Source organism: Trichosurus vulpecula, chromosome 2, assembly GCF_011100635.1.
Source record: "Trichosurus vulpecula isolate mTriVul1 chromosome 2, mTriVul1.pri, whole genome shotgun sequence".
In the NCBI taxonomy this organism is placed as follows: domain Eukaryota; kingdom Metazoa; phylum Chordata; class Mammalia; order Diprotodontia; family Phalangeridae; genus Trichosurus; species Trichosurus vulpecula.
In genome coordinates, this window is record NC_050574.1 from 48264115 (window position 1) to 48286027 (window position 21913).

Genomic DNA, 21913 nt, shown 5'->3' on the forward strand with positions numbered 1-21913 from the left:
CATCTGTAAAATGATCTGGAGAAGGAAATGGCAAACCACTCCAGGATCTTTGCCAAGAAAACTCCAAATGGGGTCACGAAGAGTTGGTGTAACCAAAATGATTGAACAAAAACAATGTTAAATCATGTTCACCTGATGTATTTCCTTCCAGCTGTTAATCAATGGACCCAGCTGTTTTGCTATCACAAAAATGACTGCTATGAAAACAAAGAGAGTGTGAGTTTTCCCCGTCTTTGAATTCCTTGGACAGTATGCCCAGGAGCGGAATCCCTGGGTCAGAGGGGCCCATCCCCATATTTCCTAAGGAACTCAAAGCACTTTTTATACATCTGGGTACATTACATGCCTGACTACCTGTGAGGTTGGTGGGCTTCCTCCTGGCACAGAATGTGCCATCTGTCTGACCCTGAGCAAATTACATTCCTTCATTTCCACATCTGTGAAATGCAAGCATTGGGCCAGATCAGCTTTAAGGTCCTTCCCAATTCTGAATCTGTGAATCCAAGTTACTTCCTTTCTCTGGTCCTCAGTTTTCTCATCCGTCAGATAGGTGGGTTGGACTTAACCTCCAGGGCCCCTGCGAGGTCTAATCCGGGATCCTTTGAGCCCGGAGAGAGGAAGGGGACCAGCCCCTGGGTCATCAGCCTGTATGCCTGCTCCTGAGGTGAAAGCGAGGTGTTCTCTCTCTCGGTTGGTCACCCCTCCCTGGTGCTGAGTGCCCCTCGGCCGTGGGCAGGGCCAGGGAGCAAAGGTGGCATTGAGAGCCTTGTTATTTCCAAGGGGCAATCCTGAATACTCCACGGATGCTCCTGTGGGAGCCCCGTGGCTGGAGAAGTTCTTAGTCTGGGCCCCTGGATGGGAAGTGGGTGTGAGGGGAGGGGAGGGAGGGCATGAGGCCCAAACCAGGGGCTGCTGGGAAGTCTCTCATTGAGAGTGGGACTGGCCCAGATTACAATGCTCTGAGTCAGGCCAAGCACGCATTTCCCCCGGCAGCCGCTGGACGGAGACCGGTCAGCTGATTCCCTGGCCGGGGCTCTGTGGGAAAGGAGATGCCAGGACATGGGGGCAGGGCAGCCGGCGTTCTCCCCAGCACTAGGGCCTGAGCAAGCTCCAGGATTTCGGGTTTGTTTCGGGGCTGATTGGGGAAGAAAAACAAACCCTATGAGGCAGTACTGCAGGTATTACTGTTCTCATTTAAAAAAAATCCAGACCTGTCATTGATGTGAGCAACTCCTGATATGGAAACCCCCTCCGCTAAAGCAGATCTTCACCCACACCCCACCCCCACTCCCACTGTGCCCAAGTTAACCAGTTTGCCCAGGGTCAAACAGCCTGTTTGTTTCATAGTCAGGATGTGGAGCCAGGTCATCCCCGCTCCCTAGGCCATCCCTCCATCTAATGGGTAAAGACTCTAAAGTGAATAAGGCTAAGAACATGAATAGGCCCACTCAGCTTGTGAGTGTCAGGGTAGAATTTGAACCCAGCACTCTTTCCACAATGCCATATTGCTGGCTAAAAGAGCCAGGATGAAGGAAGAGCAGTTTAACTAGCAAAAATCTGGATGAGTTTGTGGTTATGCCCCGGAGGTAAGGCCTCATTGCTTCGAAGGATTGTAATGATCTCCTGGTGACTACTCCCTTCACTGGGGCAGATTGCAGCCCATCTGTACCTTTTCATCCTTTGAGATGCCCATCTTTGCCCTTCCACCAATCCCCAGTGTCTGGTTCTTTTAATATGTTGGAACTACCAGTGCAACCTTTGGATTGTCCATCTGTCTTCTCCTACTCTCCCTACATTCATTTCTACTCAACAAGCATTTATTAAGCACCTACTGTTTTAAGGAATTGGGGCTATAAAGGCAAAGTTTAAAAAAAAAGGCCGGTAGCACCAGTCCTCTAAATCCCAGGCTCATGAGCTTTTTGAGCAGGTTTCCAAATCCTACAAACTTCTACTGTTGCCTGGCCCACATCTCTCCATCGTTTCTGCAAGAGCAGCACCAGAGGGGCAGTTAGGTGGCGCAGTGAGTGGAGCACCGGCCCTGGAGTCGGGAGGACCTGAGTTCAAATCCAGCCTCAGACACTTGACCCATGTACTAGCTATGTGACCTTGGGCAAGTCACCTAACCCCAATTGCCCCCTCCCCCCCCAAAAAAGAGCAGCACTGGAGACTTCCGTCAGAGGCTCTGCTAAAAACCCAGGTGACCCCCCCCCCCCTCCAGCCACCAGTGGAGCGACTCCGGCGGACAAAGAAATGAAGTCAGTCTTGCAGGGCCCATGCTTGCCGAGGCCCGCCTGATTCTCCGGGATCACTGTGTTCTTTTCAAGTGGTTCACCTGCATCTCTTTAATAATAGATTCTAAAATTTGCCAGGGAGCCACATCGCTGGCTGATAGGTTATAGACTTCCTTCTCTTCTTTTTTCTAAATGGGAACCACGTGGGCCCTTCTCTAAACCTGGAGCGGGTCTGGCTGACCATGAACTTTCACACATCCTTTACTGGGGTTTAGCAATCTCATCCTCAAGGAGCATACATTCTCATGGGTGGTATAATTAACCTAAGGGCCGCTAGGTGGGGCAGTGGATGGAGTCAGGAAGACCTGAGTTCAAATGCAGCCTCAGACACTTAGCCATGTGACCCTGAGCAAGTCACTTCACCCTGTTTGCCCTAGTTTCCGCATCTGTAAAATGTGCTGGAGAAGGAAAAGGCAAACCCCTCCAGTATCTTTGCCAAGTAGGGTCATGAAGAGTCAGACATGGCTGAAAATTACTGACCAACATAACAAACTCACATACATGAACACAAAAGGAAACACCAATAATAATTTAAGGAGGAGAAGGATTTAATTTAATAATTATTTTATTGATTTGATAATAATTAATTCTTTAATAGGTTGGAGATGAGGAGTAGAAGGGAAGTGGAAAATCGGGGAAGGTATAGAGTAGGGGCTACGTCAGCCAGGGATTCTAAGAAGTCTCTGCCGTCAGGGAGCTCATGTTCTAATTGATGGGGGGCAGTCCACGTGTAAATAATGAGGTACATACAAGATTTATGCCAACTAAATAGTAGGTAATCGCAGAAGGACAGCACTGGCTACCTGGAGGGACCTTACCGAACAACAACACCATTCCATGTTAAGAATAAAGATTTTGTATTTTCCATTGGAGGGTAAGCGCATGCCAACAGTAATGGGTGGTCCTAGAGATCATAATGGGCAGCTACCTGATATAGTGGATAGAGTGCCAGACCTTGAATCCAAAGGACTTGAGTTCAAATCCAGCCTCAGACACCAGCTGTGTGACCCTGGCCAAGTCACTTCACCCTGTTGGCCTCAGTTTCCTCATCTGTAGAATGAGCTGGAGAAGAAATGGCAAGCCCCTGCAGTATCTTTGCCAAGAAAACCCCAAAGGGGGTCACAAAGGGTCTGACACTCCTGAACAGCAGCAGAAGTAATAGTGAAGTGTTACAGTTTCTTGCGTAAAGGAGCGAGTTGGTCAGACCTGACCGATTCCCCTCCCTCTCTCTGGGCTTCAAGTTCTTTGTCTGTAAAATGAAGAGATTGGACTCAATGACTGCCGAGGTCCCTCCTGGTTCTAAATTGATGATCTCGTGATCCATCGGCCTCCAAAACGGACCTAGCCTGCTTCCTGAGGGCCAGCCCAGCATCCATGGGGAGTCATGTCACCCATGTGCCAGCTACCTGGCGATGAAGCGGTTTTGGCCATGGCAGCCCACAAAACGAGGAAAAGTAAACGACGTCCTTCACTATGCACTTGTGTGGTGATGGTGTCAGGGTAGCAGGAAAAGGGAGACGGTGCTAAGAATCACACACTTTTTAGGCCATTGACAAAGTTTTATTTGACTGATGGGCTTCTGAATAGGAGATCTGTGTCCAGTGATGCAGAGAACAGTCTGCTGGGGGAGATGAATGCCATCATTTTGACATTAGAACCAAAAGAAAGAAGGAACATGCGGGTCAATAGAAAAATGGCTCCCAGATACTTCTCCAAAAGGCAAAGGAAGCAATGAGCAGAATCCATTTTAACATATATCCAAAAGATATAATATCACTAATAATAAATATTGCAAAAAGACCATCATGAAAATAACTATAGTTTGTATACCAAGCCTGGCCATTGAAGATGAATTTGATTAAACCAAACCAACATATATTCTGGTACTTGGTGATTTCAGTACAAAGTTTGGAAAAAGCTGAGGATAAGGAAGATATCTAGGAAAGGATGTTTCAGGAGGAAGAAATGAGAGAGACTGAAGACTTATAGATTATACAGAAGCTTCATGCCTCTGTATCAAGAGTACTTTAAAAATAAAAGGGTTGGTAGGCACTGTACATGAAGGCTTTCCTTATTCTCCCCATTAGTGCCCCCCACCCCAGTTTACATTGCTTTTAATTTTGCATCTTAGGTAGCACAATGAAGAGTCCCTGGACCTGGAGTCAGGAAGCCCTGAGTTCAAATGTGACCTCCGCACCAAATGATATCACAAAGAATGAAATTGGCAGCATTTTAATAGGTGGGAAAAGGCTCCTGGATATGGGTGTTATTCAAGTCAGGTGCCTCTATGCAGTCAGACTATATTGACTTATCAGAGCTAAGATCAGAATTTACAAGAAGGAAGAAAGAGAATTAGGGAGAAAATCATATGGCAGAGTTAAGATGATTTCACCCTGAAAGAGGTTATTGAAAGTCAAAAACAAGAAATGGACCACAGAAATGCCATCAGCTCTAACGCCAGTAATTTCATCTAGAAGTTAAAGCAGTGCAAATTAATGACTAAAAGAACCCAGAGACTGCCCTTAGCCCTTACCTGGCAGACGCCTGACTTACTTTCCAGATGGAGAGAGATCACTGCCAAGGGCAAAGACAGGTTCGATTGAATCTTAGAAAGGACAATAAGCAATTATCACCAAAATCATCACATAAAAAAAAAACCAATAAGCCATGGAGGACAGGCCATAGTGCATAAAGCGCTGGGCCTGGAGTCAGGAAGACTCATCCTCATGAGTTCAAATCTGGCCTCAGACACTTGACACACTTACTAGCCGTGTGACCTTGGGCAAGTCACTTAACCCCAATTGCCCTGCCTTCCCACCTGCAAAAAAGATGATCCATGCTAGAGGGTGCTGAAGGGCCAGTGTCCACAGGATCTAAAGGAGAAGAAGATGCTAGAGGTGGGGGAGGGGGAAAATTCTTAGACTTTGTTGATGCAATTAAAAAAAATTAGGTGACCAGGAAAAGAAGATCAGTAACTCCTGCCATATAGGCATATTCTTTCATCTGTACAAAGTATTCCCCAGGCTTCCCTCTGCAAACATTTTGCGAATGTTGTTGTGTGTCATTGAGACCTGGAACACCGCTGCCTTCAAAGAATTAAAAATAAACGTCCCACAAAGCCCAGAGCCAATGGGGAACTCCAGAGGACAGGAGGGAAGGATGTCACAGGGCATCTTTTGTCCCGTCATCATATGACAGAAAGAAAAGATGGGCTGGCCGGTGAGGGATGACAGATGGACAGGCTCAGCTGCCCCACTTGGTTCCCTTAGTATTTCAGGAGAAAGAGAAAGAGGCCCCTGGCATATTGGGTACAGTGCACCCCACCCTGCCCTATGTCAGAATTTTGGTAGAATGTGGGTGCAAGTGGTGCTGATAAGAGTCAGCAGGATAGGTTGTGGTTTCCATCATTGGAGGGGCCCCCTGAGTTGATGATGTCACAGACCCCTTAGAGCATGATCCTTCTATGATTTAGTAAACTAAGTAGTGGTAATTAGTCCTAGGGGGTCGAAAGAGGCTTGGAAAAGTTCACTGATTTGCCTACAGTCACTCAGCTAGTGTCCGAAGCAGTACTTGAACCCAAGACTTTGACTCCTAACCTAGAGCTCCATACATTACCCATAAGGTAGTATGGAGTAGTATCTCACTCCCCTGAGATAACTGAAGATCCTGGCTTAGGTGAAGGGGAAAGGAAAGAAATAAGCATTTATTAAGCACCTACAATATACCCAGAACTGTGCTAAGCACTTTACAGATGTTATCTCATTTGATCTTTGAATCAACGCTGCAGGGTAGGTGACATCCTTATCCCCATATTACAGAAGAGAAAACTGAGTTTTGGGGAGGTTGTGACTTAGCCCAGGTCACATGGGCAGTAGTGGCAGAGTGAGGATTTGAACCCAAGTCCTCTGATTCCCACTCCTGGAGTTCTAGGTACAATGCTTTGCTTCCTCATAGTCTGTAGATTTTCAGTCCAAACCACACAACTTTCTTTTAAACAGTGTGACTTTTGGGGAGCCCTCCGGGGCTGGCCTGGAATGATTTCACTTGGCGGATTCACGAGACACCCCCCCCCTCCCCGGTCACCTCCACCTTCCTCCGACACAGAAGTGGAGAATCCTCGTAGCAAACTTACCAGAGCTCGAGCACTTTGAGTTGGGCCTAAAAGGGGAAGTGCTCAGTGGTTCTCACAGGCTCTTTCTCTTTTACTTTCTTTGTGATGGGATCCAGCCATCCTTTGCTGGCCCCTCGATTTGAATTGGAACCTCCCAGGCTCTGGGCAGCCCCAGCCAGGGCTAACAGCTCCATCTCAAGTTGGCAGAGAGGCTGGACCTTGCTGCGGCCAGGAGGAAGAGAAGCTACATTTGTTTTAGGGGTTGAATGACTGGCCCCATTCCAGGAGCCTGTGCTTGGTGGGGAGGTGGATTTATCTTGACTGCTGCTGGTGGTGGCCTCCAGGAGACACAGAAGAAGGCCTTTGCTGGGCCTGAGTGACCAAGTGGCTGGAATTCCTCCTGGTCTCTCCATGAGTCTTCTGTCGCCTCCGATGTAGCCAGGCAGAGCAGGACAAACCTATAGGGAGATGAGGTGGGGAGGGGTACTTCTTTACTCTGGGACCTTTCTTTGGGGAATCCCTGTCCTTATAACTGCCTTCCTGGGACTGTATGGGAGAACTCCACCCCAATAGTTTGGAAATGTGCTTTTGTCAGCTTTGTGGGGTTTCCACCCATTGGTCTGGTTCATCAAGATCCACAATCCTCTGCGTCAGCATCTCCTCTGGTAACGCTGGCCCTACCCCCCTACCCCACCTTGATGACTAGGCTCATGGACCTGGCACACACGCAGGTCCCTGCCTGGATCTGATTTTCCTTTCAAATAGACACATCCACCCATGGTCTCCCGAGTTGTCAGCTGTTGGAAAGAGACAACTCATGGAACATCTTCCATTAACCCTGCAGAGAAGCAGCAGCCTTCCTCCCACCCCGGTTACCTACACGAGGGCAAGGATTTGGAATCCAGCCTTTCACTTCACAGTCATCCTCGTCCCTCGGAGCACTTAGGTATCTGTCAGAGCGTGGTGCCATGGAGAGCAGATAAAGCCGATGGACCCTGCCCTTTAAGGAACTTAAAAATCTCAGATGAGCAACTGACACAAAGTTGAAATAAACAGAATTTCAATTTCTACAGCAATTTAAAAAATTGCTATTCTGAACTTGACAGACATTTTCATATGCAAAACAGGATTGTATATGAAATGATGAATCTGTTATGTATCTATCACTTTCATTTTTATTTTTTAAATAGTATTAGTATTTTATTTTTTCCAATTACATGTAAAGATAGTTTTCACCTTTCATTTTTGTGAAACTTTGAGTTCCAAATTTTTCTCCCTCTCTCTTCCCTCCTCTGTCCCCAAGGCAGCAAGCAATCTGATATAGGTTATACATGTACGATCATGTTAAACATTTCCACATTAGTTGTGTTGTGAAAAAAGAATCAGAAAGGGGAAAAAGCACAAGAAAGAAAAAACAAAAAAAGTGAAAATATTATGCTTCAATCTGCATTCAGTCTCCAGAGTTCTTTAAAAGCATATAATAAATTCAGCACTTTAGTTCCAAAGCCGTCCTGCTTATCTGAGTCCCTCCGAACTTTTCTGTTTTCTTCTGCATGTTTTTTTAAATGATTCACTGACAACTCCTTTCTTCTCCTCCTCCTCCTGTTCTTCCCCCTTCTCCTTTTCTTTCCTCTCCTTCTCCTTCTTGCCCTTCTCTTTCTCCTTCTGTATCACCCTCTCCTTTTTCTCCTTCTATCTCTATCATTTTATAAGTGGTAGAGTTTTTATTGAGTCGTTTCAGTCCTGTCCAACTTTCCATGACTCCATTTGGAGTTTTCTTGGCAAAGATTCTGGAGTGGTTTGTCATTTCCTTCTCCAGCTCATTTTACAGATAAGGAAACTGAGGCAAAGAGGGTTAAGTGACTTGTCAGGGTCATACAGCTAGTACATGTCTGATGTCACATTTGAACTCAGGTCTTTCTGACTCCAGGCCTGACGCTATACACTGTGGTGCCACCTAGTGGCCCCATAAGGTAGTATGGAGTAGTAACTAGAAAGCTGACCTTGGAGCCCCAAAGACCTAGGTTTCAGTCCTGTCTCTTACTTGTAACTGGCTTTGTACTCCAGGGCAAGTCACTCGACCTTTAGTACCTAGGTCAGTGATTCTCAAAGTCTTGTCTGGGTGGTCTTTAAGGTCCCTGAGACTCTACAGAGGGTCCATGAAGTCAAAATTATAATACTACTAGAATGTTTTAATTTCTAATTTGGTAAACATTGAGAGATGTAACACACAACTAACAGCTCTTTGGGCAGACCCTCAATTTTAAGAGTATAAAGTGGTCCTAAGACAAAAAGTTGGAGAAGCACTGCCATAGGTTACTCTAAGACTTTAAGTTATAAAGTACTAATCTGTATTGGGAGAACGTATTTCCTCATCCGGCAGTTCCCTATCTCAGTGACATCACAAGTTCAAGCCCTATGCCTATCATTTATGTCTGCCCCCAAAAGGCTGGTGGGTTTCCCCTCCCTGGGTTCGTCAAGCAAGGCTGAATAAGCACTTGCCAGAGATGTAGGATCTCAGCTCTCTGAGGGCAGGGATTGTCCCCTTCGTGTTTGGGTGTAATCCCAGGCCCTAGCACTGTGCTTAATAAAAGCTTTTTGGTAAAATGATCGATGTCATAGTGGAAATTCCCATTCAGGAAACAAGATGACCTCTGAGAAGCCTTCCAGCTCCTGGCATGCCTCAATAACAGAATCTCTGTATCCATAACTAATTCTCGGCTTTTGTTTTGGTTTTGATTTGTTTTTTCTATCCTCCAGTTACAGAGTTATTTTGCTGCCTGTGAAGATGAGACCCCGGCTATCCGAAATCATGATAAGGTCCTGCAGCGTCTCTGTGAGCATTTGGACCACGCTCTGCTCTATGGGTAAGGCAAATGGGGTTTGGGTCAGTCTATGAGGCATGAAGGGACGTGCTGGGTGGGGAAGGAGGGGGGCAGAGCAGCCTCCAGAAATAACTCCTTAGCAGTGTCTGCCAGGCATTGCTGTCCCCAGGGGAAGGGACGTGAAGGACAAGTGAACCCTTTTGCCTTCCTGCACTTATCTCTGTGAAATGCCTTTGAGGGCAAAGCTAAAGGACTGGGGCAGGTGTGGGTACCTAAGATGGCATGAAGGCATTTGGGATTCTCTCTGGCCTCTATCCAGCAAGAATTGATTTGTTTCATTTACATTTTTATTGAGTAAAAATAAAAGATACAATGAAAATTTATTTAAGAAAGAAAAAAAGCCAATGTTACTAAGTTGGAGGACCTAGATTTGGTCTCTTGCCCTTTGGTATCTGTGTGACCTTGGGGAAGTCACTCAATTTTCTCATCTGTAACATGAGGGATTGTACTAGACAACCTCTGTGGTCTCTTCCAGCTCTTAATCGGTGAGTTTATGATACTTTTGTTTGTTTGTATGTGTGTGTGTTTTTTAATACCTCCATCATTTTTTTTATATTACCTCCCTCTCATCACCCTTCCTTTTCACAAATAGAAACACCTAAGAAAAATTGAACAGCAAAATGTTTGCATCTGGCAGCATATGCAGCATTCTGCTTCCATGGTCCCCCACCTTAATCATTCATCCTCTGGGACTGGAATTGGTCCTCTCAGTTAATCTGAGTTCAGCTGCCTCTCAGCATTGTCTTTGTGGGCATTGCCAATTTCTTCTGGGTCTCATTATTTTACCCTGTCTTCTGTCTTACAAGATGACCAACAAGACCTTCCACGTCCCTTTGAATTCCTCATCTTCTTTGTTTCTTATGACCCAGTAAAATATTCCATTACATTCACATACCTCGGTTTCTTCTTTCAGTCTCCAATTGTTGGGCACCCACTTTGTTTCCAACCTTTTGCTACCACCAAAAAAAAAAAAGTACTGGTACAAACATATTGGCATCCATGGCATCTCTCTGCAGGATGTAGTTTTTTTTTAAATGTTGGATTTGATGTTTGTTTTTAAAATTTTTTAATTGCTATCTTTTGTTTTTACATGGCCTTCATTTCCAAATATATCTTTCTGTCCCCTCTCCCTCCGCAGAAAGTCATCCCTGGTAGTGAAGAATAAAAACTGGCAAAACTAACCAACACATCAATGGCATCTGGTGATATATACAATATTCCATGTCCATAGTGCCCCCATCTCTGCAATAAAGGGAGGGGAATATTGTTTTTCCTCTTCTTCAAAGTCAAGACTGAATTATAATTGTAATTATAATTTCATAGCATTCTATTTCAATTTTTGTTGTTGTTGTGGTTGTTGTCATTGTCCGTTCTATTTACATTGTAATCATGGTGCATAGTTTCCCTGGTTCTACTTGAGTTCATCAGTTCATATAAGTCTTCCCCTGCTTCTTTGAGTTCCTTCTATTCGTCATTTCTCAAGGCACAGTAACGTCCCATTCCTTGCACAGATTGGTTTTGGCCAGAGTGCCTTCGTATCCCTTAAACTCTCTGATGTGAGTCTGGGCCTGATGGGTCTGGTAGCCATTGTAGCTAGCTAGTGGCTGGTCCAGTCCACCACCAATGCCTGTCCCATGGCTCTCTCTCAGGTTGCAGGATCTCTCCTCTGGCTACTGGGTCCTGGTGGTGCACTTCACCCGAAAGGAAGCCATCCAGCAGATTGAGGTGTTGCAGCATGTGACCACCAAGCTGGGGCGCAGTGAGTACAGCTTGGGGAGTGGGCTGAGGGACGGGCTGTGCTGGGCCCTTGTTCAGGCCCCACCCCTTCTCTTTGGAGCCTCTGTTCTCCTCCCCATGTGAGTCCTGGTGGAAGGTTGGTTAGAGAAGTAAGATGCCAAACAAAACTGCATTGATATGACCTTCTAGGTTCTCTCTGCCTCAGTTTCCTTGTCTGTCAAATAAAGGTGTTGGTGACTCAATGGCCTCTAAGATCTTTTCCAGCTCTAACTCAATGATCACACCCCAAGTTAAGAAAGATTTTTCTTCCTAAGGTGGGAAGATGCTAGGAGTTTTGAGAGCAGTTTTCAGCTCCTCATCCTTCTGAGCTGGGCAGTCCCCCTTACTCCTCAGTCTACTGACCAGTAGTGGTGGATGCTAGTGTGCTTGAAATCTGGAGAGGCCCGGGTTCAGAACTCACCTCTACTATCATACTGTAATACTCTCTGCCTTTGTGGCACTGGGCAAACCATCCGTCTCCCTGGGCCTCAGGCTTTGTCTGTAAAATGAGAGGGCTGAAGGAGATGACCTCTTGGGTCCCTTCCACGTCTAAGTCTGTGACCTGCTGACCCTGATGCCCTCTCTCTGCTCCCCCTCAGACCCCTTCCTCCCGCCCCACTCAGAACTGGAGGTCAGGTCTATTTCTTGTTGCAGGCCGGGCCTGGCTCTACCTGGCCCTCAATGAAAACTCCTTGGAGAGCTACCTGCGGCTGTTCCAGGAGAACCTGAGCCTGCTGCACAAATACTATGTCAAGTAAGTACCTGTGAGTCTGTGTGGCACACGTCCACATATACTGCACCTCTGAGGCGGCGAGCCCTGCAAGGTCCCTTAAGTGCCGAGGTCCGCTTCTTGCAAGGCAAAACTCCCTTGGTCAGTCCCCAGGTCAGAGCCTGGGATCGGGCACCAGAGAAGAAACAATATTGACAAGCATAAAGCAGTTCTCTGCTCTCCCTTGCCAGGGATGCCGCTGGGCTTTCTAGTTTTGTCACGTCTCTCTTATGTGCCTCCTGTTCTATAGACAGTTTAAACTCAACATGTCCAAAACAGAACTCATTATCTTTCCCCCCAAACCCTACCCCCCCCCTCCAAACTTCCATCCCTCCCATCCCTCAGGCTCATAACCTAGGAGGCATCCTGGATTCCTCCCTCTCTGTTACCTCCTGTATATAATCTGTTGCTAAGACTTCTCCACTTTCACCTCTGCAGCCTCTCTTGACATTTCACCTTTGCAGCATCTCTTGTCTATTTCACTTCTTCAGCCTCTGTTGTCTATTTCACCTCCCAGCATCTATTTCACATCTGCAGAATCTCTTGTCTATTTCACCTCCCAGCATCCCTTGTCTTTTTCACCTCCCAGCATCCCTTGTCTATTTCCCCTCCCAGCATCCCTTGTCTATTTCCCCTCCCAGCATCTCTTGTCTGTTTCACCTTCTCAGCATCTCTTGTCTATTTTACTTCGGCAGCATCTTTCATGTGCCCCCTTCTCTCCTCTGACACTACCCCCACCCTGGTGCAGACCTTCATCACCTCACACCTGAACTATTGGAATAGCTGCTGGGATAGGGAGGAGGGTCTGCTTACCTCTAGTCTCTCTTCACTCCAATCCATCCTCCATTCAGACACCAAAGTGATTTTCCTGAAGCACAGGTCACCTCCTACTCAGTAAAGTCTAATAGCTCCCTGTCGCCTCCAGGATCAAATACAAAATCCACTCTTTGGCTTTTAAAGTCCTTCAAATCCCAGCCCCCTTTTGCCTTTCTGATCTTCTTACACTTCCCTTCCATTGACATACTCTGTGATCCAGTGATTCTGCTGTTCCTCACGTAAGACACCTCCATCTCCTGACACTTTCCTCTGGCTATGCCCCATGCCTGGAATTCTCTCCCTCTTCATCTCCACTTCCTGGACTTCCTTCAAGTCCCCACTAAAATCCCACCTTCTGCAAGGATCCTTTCCCAATCCCTCTTAATGCTAGGGCCTTCTCTCTTGAATTATCTCTACTCTATCCTGTCTACAGCTTGTCTATACATAGCGTTTTACAAGTTATCTCTCCCATTAGATTGTGGATTCCTTGGGATCAGAGACTGGTTTTTTGCCTTTCTGTATGTTCTCTAGTACTTCTCATGGTGCTTGGTACATAGTAAGCACTTAATAAATGCTTGTTGACTTAACCCAAAGGCCTAAGCACCCAGCTTGCATCCTTCTTCAGTGGTTTAGGTTTCTTGGGCTTGCCTGGGAGTCTAAAATGTATTTCCTCTTCCCCCTAACCTCACCCTTCTTCCAAACTTCCCTGTTTCACTCTAGAGTCTGGAGGACCTGAGTTCAAATCCAGCCTCAGACACTAACCAGCTGTGTGACCCTAAGCAAGTCACTTAACCGCAATTGCCCCCAAAAAGAAAAGAAAAACTTCCCTGTGTCTGTTGAGGGCACCCCCATTTTTCCAGTCACCCAGACTTAGAGCTCCAGAATCATCTTTGTCTCTTCCCTTTCCCTCACCCCTCAGCCCAGTCAGTTTGGCAAATCCTATAGATTTGACTCCCACGATTGTCTCTTGCATTTGTTCTTTTCTTTCAGATAAAATATGCATAACCTTTAACGAGTCACTTAACTTTCCTGGGCCTCATTTTCCTCATTTATAATATAAAGAGGGTTGTACTCCATGACCTCTAAAGTCTGTTTTTAGCTCTCAGTCTATGAGCCTTCTCTTGTCTGTTTGTTCCCCGACATCTCCCCCCCCTCCCCCACCTCCCACTAGCCACAACAGAACTCTCTTTTATAATGAAGTGTATTTAAGCAAAAACAATCAACCCAGTCATCACATCTGGCAGTGTATGCCTTGCTCCACCCCAGCAGCCTCCCACCTCTCTGTTGATGAGAGGCGGGAAGCATGCTTTGCCATGTGATCTGAAGTCGTGTTCAGACAGTGCATGGATCAGAGCTCTGAAGTGTTTCCATCTGGTTTCTTTTACATTATTTCCATGTGTTCTTCACCATGTTTGGAGAGAAGGTGGGCAGCATTAGAATTCAGGGTCTTGGTGAGTTTTGAGCTATATCCCCATGGGCTGGGTTACCAGTTTTAATCCCACTGGAAGAAAGAAGACAAAAGCCACCCAACAGCTGGCTAGGGCTGGCTGGATGGGGAGGGTGGGGTAAGGTGTCCCCCTTAGATTCACAGGCTTCAACCAGGCTAGTTGCCTCTGCCGTTGAGTCGGACCCATCCCCTCTGGCACCCAGCCCACCTGCCTACCTGTGTTTCAGGAATGCTCTGGTCTGCAGCCATGACCATCTGACACTCTTTCTCACCCTGGTATCTGGACTGGAGTTCATCCGATTTGACTTGGATCTGGTGAGAACATATCCTGGGGCATGGACATGTATGGTACAGTAAGAAATTAAAATGGGAGGGGCTGGAAGACTCAAGTTGGTTTTCATGTTCCCCCTGCCCCCCAATCTCCCCACCATGGAGAGCTTGTTTAGATTATGTTGGGAGGGCAGGAGGGTCAGAAGGTCAGAGAGTCTTGGCATCAGAGAGACCTGGGTTCAAATCCTGCCTCTGACACATACTGGTTGTATAATCCTGGGTTAAGTTTTAACCTTTCTATGCCTTAGTTTCCTCACCTATAAAATGGGGGGACCCTCCTGGGACTACCATGAGGATTAAATGAGATAACCTATGGAAAGTGCTTCGCAAACCCTTGAAGCCCTACATCAAGGCTATTATGTGAGCATAATACCAGCACGTACCTCACTGGGCTGTTGTGAAGACTCAGTGAGATAATATATGCAAAGTGCCTTGCCGAGCTTGAAAGTGCAATGGAAAATTTAGCTATTATTAGGTGAGGGAGAGGGAGCATCCTGGGCTGGAAAAAGCCTCTTGGATAAAGGACCGACTCCCCCCCTTGTCATTGAAAACCCTTCACCAGCTGGCTTCACCCTACCTTTCCTGGCTGGCAGCATGGTCTCTTTCATGTTCTCTGCAGTCTGGTCAGACTGGCCTGTTTGCTGATGGCCTGAATTCAGCCTGTTGGCCTCTGTTGTAGGCTGCCCCGAGTGCCTTCCTACCTTTTAGACCCTGGGCTGCCTCCTTTAGGAAGTCTTTCTGCATCCCCCTGGTTGTTAGCACTCTCTTCCTCTCAGATTAACTCATCTACCTACACCCTTAACTGTTTTACAAGTTGGATCCCCTACCAATACAATGGAAGCTCTTAAAAGACAGTACCTGGTGAACCCCAGCCCCCGCACACTGCCTTGGCCCCCACTGTGTATTTAATGACAGCATGTTGTGTTGGGTCAATATTCTTATAAGATAACAGTAACACTAAGTCTGTGTAGATGTCCTACAAGGTGTTTCTTAGAATGTTTTTCTGATGATCTTGGTCGTCCTCATCAACCCAGGTCCTCTGCAGATTTAAAAGCCACATGGCTCACTCTAGCAGAGGGTGTCAGAATCTACCACCATGGGCCCATTCATTGGTGAGTGTAGCGTTTGGCACATAGTAGACACTTAATAAATGTTTACTGATTGATTGATTTTCCCAAGGAAGAAACAGAGCTAGACCAGGATTGGGGTATCAAGATAGGTTGGAAGGGTTGAGTAGGTCAGCATCTTCCAGTCCTATCTGTCCCCAGCTTCCTGGACAGGCCCCAGGTTCTCCAGCCAACTCCAAGCCTAACGCCCTCCTGCGTCTTGCTTTATCCTCAGGATGCTCCATATTTAGATCTGGCTCCCTACATGCCAGATTACTACAAACCTCAGTATCTGTTGGACTTTGAAGACCGCCTGCCTAGTTCAGTCCATGGCTCGGACAGCCTATCTCTCAACTCCTTCAACTCGGTCACCTCCACAAACCTGGAATGGGATGACAGCGCCATCGCACCATCTAGTGAGGGTCAGTGACATGGCCAGCCATGGGAAGGAGGCAGGGTTCTGCTGTAAAACTGAATCCTCCAGAAGCAGTGTGGGCATGGGGGCATCTTTCTTGGCTCGCTGTGGTGGTCTGGTTAATAATTTGGCAGTCTGCATCAGCTCCAGTTAGGGCCAAGCGTCTGATGTTCTCTCACTTAGAGGCCCTGTGGAGGACAAAGGAACAGGTTCTGGTTTGGGAGATTTGGAAGGAGGGTTGAGTATACCTGGATGGGAGCAGATTCATGTCTATAGGTCTGTGGGACTGACTGTTGGTGGTTGAGGGAGGACCGCAGGGGCCTGAGTCCATGGGAATCTTGCCTGGTGGATTTCCATCATAGGGATGACCCCACCTTATTCCAGGAAAGTTGTCTCACCCTGACTGGGAAGTTATCAAACCCTTCCTCGGAAGGGACTAAACCAGGTAGGCTAGGGGCTTCAGAAAAATCTATCCACTTGTGAAAATTATCAGCCCATTCAGTTTCTCTTAATCTTCCTTGTGCTGACTTCGTATCTATAATGGGTATCATATTTCTTGTCTTCTCAATGAGTGGGGGAGGGGTTGAAGGGAGGGAGAGAATTTGGAATAAAAATTGTTTAAATATATTTTTTAAAAAACAACATTTCCTCATGCTGACCAGGGAGACTGGTTGCCCGGGTTGTGGGTTATTTTTTTTTTTTTTTGGAGGGGAGAAGGCAGGGCAATTGGTAAGTGACTTGCCTAAGGTTTTTTTTTTCTTTTTGATGAAAAAAAAAAATTTTACTTGCCTGCAACCTGACTCCTTTCAGACCCTGGAGTTTCTTGTTCATTTACAAAAGTGACCTGCTGACATTGCCACCTACCCAGCTTCATACCAGGGAACCTTGCCCTTCCTGGTAACCTCATCCAACTCTAGGTCTAGAGGGAGGGGGTCAGAATGAGTTCAGTCCCTAAGAACGACCCTGGCGTGGAAGCCTTCTCTCTTTGCTAACAGTGTGAGCCATAAGGAACTAGCTGAATCTTCTTAGGCTGAGTCAGCGGGCATTGGGGGAAATGATTTGCCAGAAAGGAGACAGAGGGGTGGGTCTTAAAAGTCAAAACCAAAGAGAAATCTGCAGAAGGCACCAGGATCATTCCCTTTGTGGCAGGGGGCCTCAAGAGAAGGCAAAAGATGGAGGAAATGCACTGTAACAACAGTATTTATAATCCGAGGGCCTGGATTTGAATCCTGGCTTTTTTCCCCTTAACACCTGGGCAAGTGACTTTGGGCACTTCTCTGGGTCTCAGTTTCAAAAAGAGGGAGTTGTATTCAGTAATCTCTAAGGTTCCTCCCAGCTGTAAGTCTGAACCTGTAAGTTATGGACCTGAGTATAAATAGTCTTGACTTAGCTCATTTTCTGCCAACTGGTACTCATCTTATATTTTAGTTTTATATATTTATGTTAATTTTATATTTTGTTTGCGTGTGTGTGAATGTGTGTATGTATCTGTGTTTGACTTTTTTTTAAAACTCTATAGGTCTTTCTAATGTTTCCCATGTTGATTATGCTGGTTACTGGGTCCAGTGAGTAGCTAAACTGTCACCGTGCTGGGATTACCAGCAAATTGTTCTTAAATTTCTAGATGAAATGTAGAAAGTTAAATTTTTTTTCTCTCTCATGTTTTCTCCCCATGTCCCCTCCCTGTTGACCTGCTCCTCCCCCTCCTGTTTCCAATGGCCTGTGTTTCTAATCCTCAGTTTTGTCCCTCGTTTTTATAGACTATGATTTTGGAGATGTGTTTCCAGCAGTGCCGTCTGTACCCAGCACAGACTGGGAAGGTGGGGATATAGCCCTCTGCTAGCCTGTTTTTGTGGTTTGCACCTATTCCATGCCACGCTTGCTGCATGTTCTGAAATCAGTTCATTAACAGTGATGATAACAAACCAAAAATTGGCTTTCTGATCCCGATGGAATTCTGTAGGAGAACCTTAGCCTTTTGGCGTAGCTGTGCCTCCTGCCTTTCCAGGCTGAGTTAGAGACTCGTTGGCAGTCTTGTCGGCATTTTGTCTGCCTTTACAGGAATGTCTACTGGGAATTGTTCAGTAAATGCATTTTAAGGGCCAGGTTGCCCATTTCCCCCAAGTTTAATTTAATTTACTTCCCTGGCTCATGTGCGACAGGAAGCATCTCTCCTATTCGGTCACCTACAACTTATGATTCCATAGTGTAATCCCTTGAGAGGCGCCATCTGGAAGACTCATCAAGTCAGATGATCCAAAAGCTCTTTCTCAGAATGAGTGGCTTTCCTCTGGGTGGCTAAAGGCCAGCTGTCACTGATGGTCATGGGAGCAGGTGAAATCAAATTGAATGATTGCTTTAGGATGATTGGAACCCCTTGGGGGAAGCACTGAGGGCTTTTATTAATGGAAAACCAACTTGGGGCATCCTCTAAAACAGGTTCAGGAAATCTGTCAGCCTATGGAGTGGTCATCTCTTGTTCCCACCTTGGCACCTAATATAGCATTAAATACAGTACTAATCCCAGGCATCACACTTTGCTCATAGCCTATTTGGAGGAATAGGACCATTTGCGGATTTCTGTGATTACTGAGAGCAAAAGATCTTATTAGCTTTATTAGCTCTCAAGACACCCAATACTTCCTCCTTGGCCGTAGATCTTCCTCTACAAAAGTGCACTTAATTTCAAGATTCAACTTTTTTGAGATTAAAGTTCAAAATAGAGATTAGCCATAACCTGCCTTCACAGTGAAGAAGTATACTGACTGCCTTATCAGGTATAGAAGCTAATGGGGAAAAAACATTGGACTTGGGGTCAGAGGACCTGGATTTGATTCTTAGCTCTGCTATTAACTAGCTTTGACGAGTGATCCTCCATCCCTTCACCGTTCCCCCTCCCTCCCTGGCCTCAGTTTTTTCTGGTGTAAAATGAGGGGACTGGACTAGATAGTCTCTAAGATCATGTTTAGCTCAAAAAGCTCATGAATTTGTGAAGCTTTCAGCCACCATATAGACCAGGTGCACTATTATCACTGAGTTTTCTTTCATAGTGAAGGCTATAAATCTGTAACCCTTACCTACCACTAGGACCACAGTTTACCAGGTGACAGGTCTTCTGCTTTCTTCCTACATAACCCAAGTTATAAATATCTAAGCTCTGATGAGGAGAAATGATACAGTACTGGTCAAACTAAATGGTCTCCTGTTCCTGAAACATTCATTAGTGACATTCCCCAACCCCATGTTTCTGTTAAAATTGGCTTTTGAAATCCAGAATTCCATCACAGTAGCTTTGATTGCCTTGAGCAGCAATTCTCCAGGCACACACAATGTGCATTGGTTTTTTGTTTGTTTGTTTGTTTTTTTCTCATTAATCTAACAACTAACCACAACTTCAAATCAAAATCCCTCTTGCCTATTGCAGTCATTTGGTGAATGGGCTTGGCCTTGCTCTGCAACACTTCAGAGCTTCCAGTTGCCCAAGAACTAACAGTACTCATGGCATTAATTGTTCCTTATAGGGCTGGGCCCCTAGGGTTAGCTAGATCCTCCCACTTACATTCTCAGATTTCTTAAGTGGCAAAAGAATTCCCAAGAGAAACCCTATTTCTTTGCCAATTATTAAAACTCTATTGAATGGCAGAGGGTTAGCTTTGGGACCTGAACTGGATGATCAGCATTTTCAGTTTCCTGGGTTTCTCTTTATAAAGGCACCTTTAGTCTCTGTGCTTGTGGTATCAGTGACTTAACTGGCCTCCCTTTCAGTGGTCCCTGGCTTGCAGAGTTGGTGGGTTTCTGAGACCCAACATTCTTCCTCTGGCCAACATTAGCACTCAGGATGTTCGGTGGTCACCCTACTGGTGATTGTCTTCTTGGGGGATGAGTGAACATGGGTTATTGCCTCGCTAGTTGCATATATTGAGGGGAATGATATCCATTCAGGAGAGGATAAATGGATTGTAGAGACCCAGAGGCCACATGGTAGAAAGGAAAGAGGACTTGGGTTGGAGTCCCTATTCAGCTACTTTTACTACCTTTATGATCTCAGCCACATCTCCTGGCCTTGCATTTCCTCATGTATAAAATGAGTTAGTTGGGTTACATTGAGCTCTTAAGATTCCTCCCTGTCTTTGAGAGTCTGGTCCCAGTGGTATCTGAGCCCCTGTGTCAACCTATAATGTCCCTAGTCCTCATCTAACTGAAGCCGCAAAGTGAAGGTCATTGCTCCAGGCAGCTGGGGACTAGCACTCAGCCGTTTCCCTTCCCCTAATGTTGAAAGACAATCTGCTGTCTTCAGCAGGCAGCTGCTCTGTTGTTTTCGAGGACCTGCTAAGATGTTGATAGTGAGATGGGCCCTTCCAGATGGGCCTGGGGGAAGAGGGGCTGAGGTCGCATTTACTCAGGGCCGATAGTGTGCATGAGCTGGGAAATGTAGCGTGACGTCCTGTGTCCCTCACCCCATTAACCCTCGCCCGGGCTGCTCGGCCAGCTAGATTCTGGTCTCTTTCCATCTTGGCCTGGTGAATGCTCTGTGTGTATATGCTTTTCCTGGTGGTTCTTCACCCCATTCCATCCCCCGCCCCAATCCACCCCCAAGTGCTGAAGGCAATTAAATCACCTGCTTTCTGATCTCCCTGGCTTGGCCTCTTTGCTAACTCCCTGGCCTCTTATTAAAGGTGGAACGAGGTCAAGGATTATCAGGGAAAGATTAATGTTCAGGTTTGGGGGACCTCTTTGCTGTATAGGATCAGGAATAAGTTAGTGAGATGAAGACCAGAGATAAGGAGCCTGGGGTCTGGAGGCAGCCTTGGGTGCTTCTCTCCTATATACTTCATTCTCTTTCATCCTCACCCTCCCTGTCCCTTCACTCTGTCCCTGATCCTCCCAGCCCCCCTTCCCACCCCCACCCCACTTGGCTCCTCATCTTCCCTGCTCATCCTGCTCTTCATCCTTCCTGCCCCTCCCTCTCCTCTTCCCTGCCTCTCATTCTTCCTCCCACTTTCTGCCTCTCATCTGGCCTGTCTTCTACTTTGTTCCTCATTTTCCTTTCCCCCAATTCTCTGCCTCTCATCCTCCTCTCCCCTTCATCCTGCTTGCCTACTCCGCCTTGCTGCTCCTCCCCCTCTCTGTGTCCCCCATCCTAACACTTCTGTCTCCCTGCCCCATGCACCTCCTCCCTCCCTCTGCACACCTTTTTAGCTACCTCCCCCGGGACCCCTTGGTAGCAGCCCAGGTCTCCTTGGTAGCAGCCTGGGACCCTCAGTAGCAGCTTGGACTGTTCCTGTCCAGGAGAGTTGGGCCAAAGCAGCTGCTGACCCATTAGGTAGACCTGGCACATCAGAGTAGCCCTCTGAATGGACACTAAGTCATGCATCCCCTGCCTTCTCAATGACAAAGTGTACTTTGGAGGGAGAAGTGAGTTAAGCATCTGGCCTTGGGCAAGTCTTCCTCAGTAGCTATAGAGATTTCAGGTCCTTCCAAGTTGCCCTTAGAACTTAGGTCCATCTCTTGGTTATGATAGATTCTTTTGGAAGAGGCTCACCTGCCTCCCTCAGGTCAGGAGAGCCCCAGGTACCCGGCAGCAGTGGGCGGCTGTGTCTGATGGGCGGCTTTCTCCGCTCTCTTCTTTGCCCCAGATGGAGACCTCACGGATACCGTCAGTGGCCCCCGCTCGACCGCCTCGGACTTGACCAGTGGCAAGGCCTCCACGAAGAGCCCTACGCCACGCTACAACCCCTTCAATGAGGACCGGGCGGAGGGGGTGTCCTCCTCTGATACCACCCCTGTGCACACCACCTCTCAGGAGAAGGGGGAGGCCAGGGCCCTGGACCTGCAAGAGGCTAGCACAGAGCTGGAGGTGATCAGGTCAGCAGGGAAAGGGGACCCACCAGAAGGCTCTTGGGGAAGCAGCCCCCCAGTTAGGAGCCCTGCTGCCCCAGGACTGGGCAGCTGCCAGGCTCTCCCTGG

At 46.9% G+C, this 21913-nt stretch overlaps 1 protein-coding gene across 2 annotated transcripts in view; it reads left to right on the forward strand.

The window, feature by feature from the left end:
- The window catches only part of PLEKHM2 (pleckstrin homology and RUN domain containing M2), a 58093-nt gene that overhangs the window by 22071 nt on the left and 14109 nt on the right, over positions 1 to 21913 (forward strand). Inside the window, exons 2-8 of one of the 2 annotated variants that reach the window (XM_036747822.1) lie at positions 9163 to 9269; positions 10937 to 11046; positions 11718 to 11817; positions 14323 to 14410; positions 15767 to 15953; positions 17707 to 17766; positions 21583 to 21811. In XM_036747822.1, coding sequence (XP_036603717.1) covers positions 9163 to 9269; positions 10937 to 11046; positions 11718 to 11817; positions 14323 to 14410; positions 15767 to 15953; positions 17707 to 17766; positions 21583 to 21811 — 881 coding nt within the window. The remainder of the gene's footprint in view (positions 1 to 9162; positions 9270 to 10936; positions 11047 to 11717; positions 11818 to 14322; positions 14411 to 15766; positions 15954 to 17706; positions 17767 to 21582; positions 21812 to 21913) is intronic. The other variant, XM_036747823.1, reaches the window with a different exon arrangement.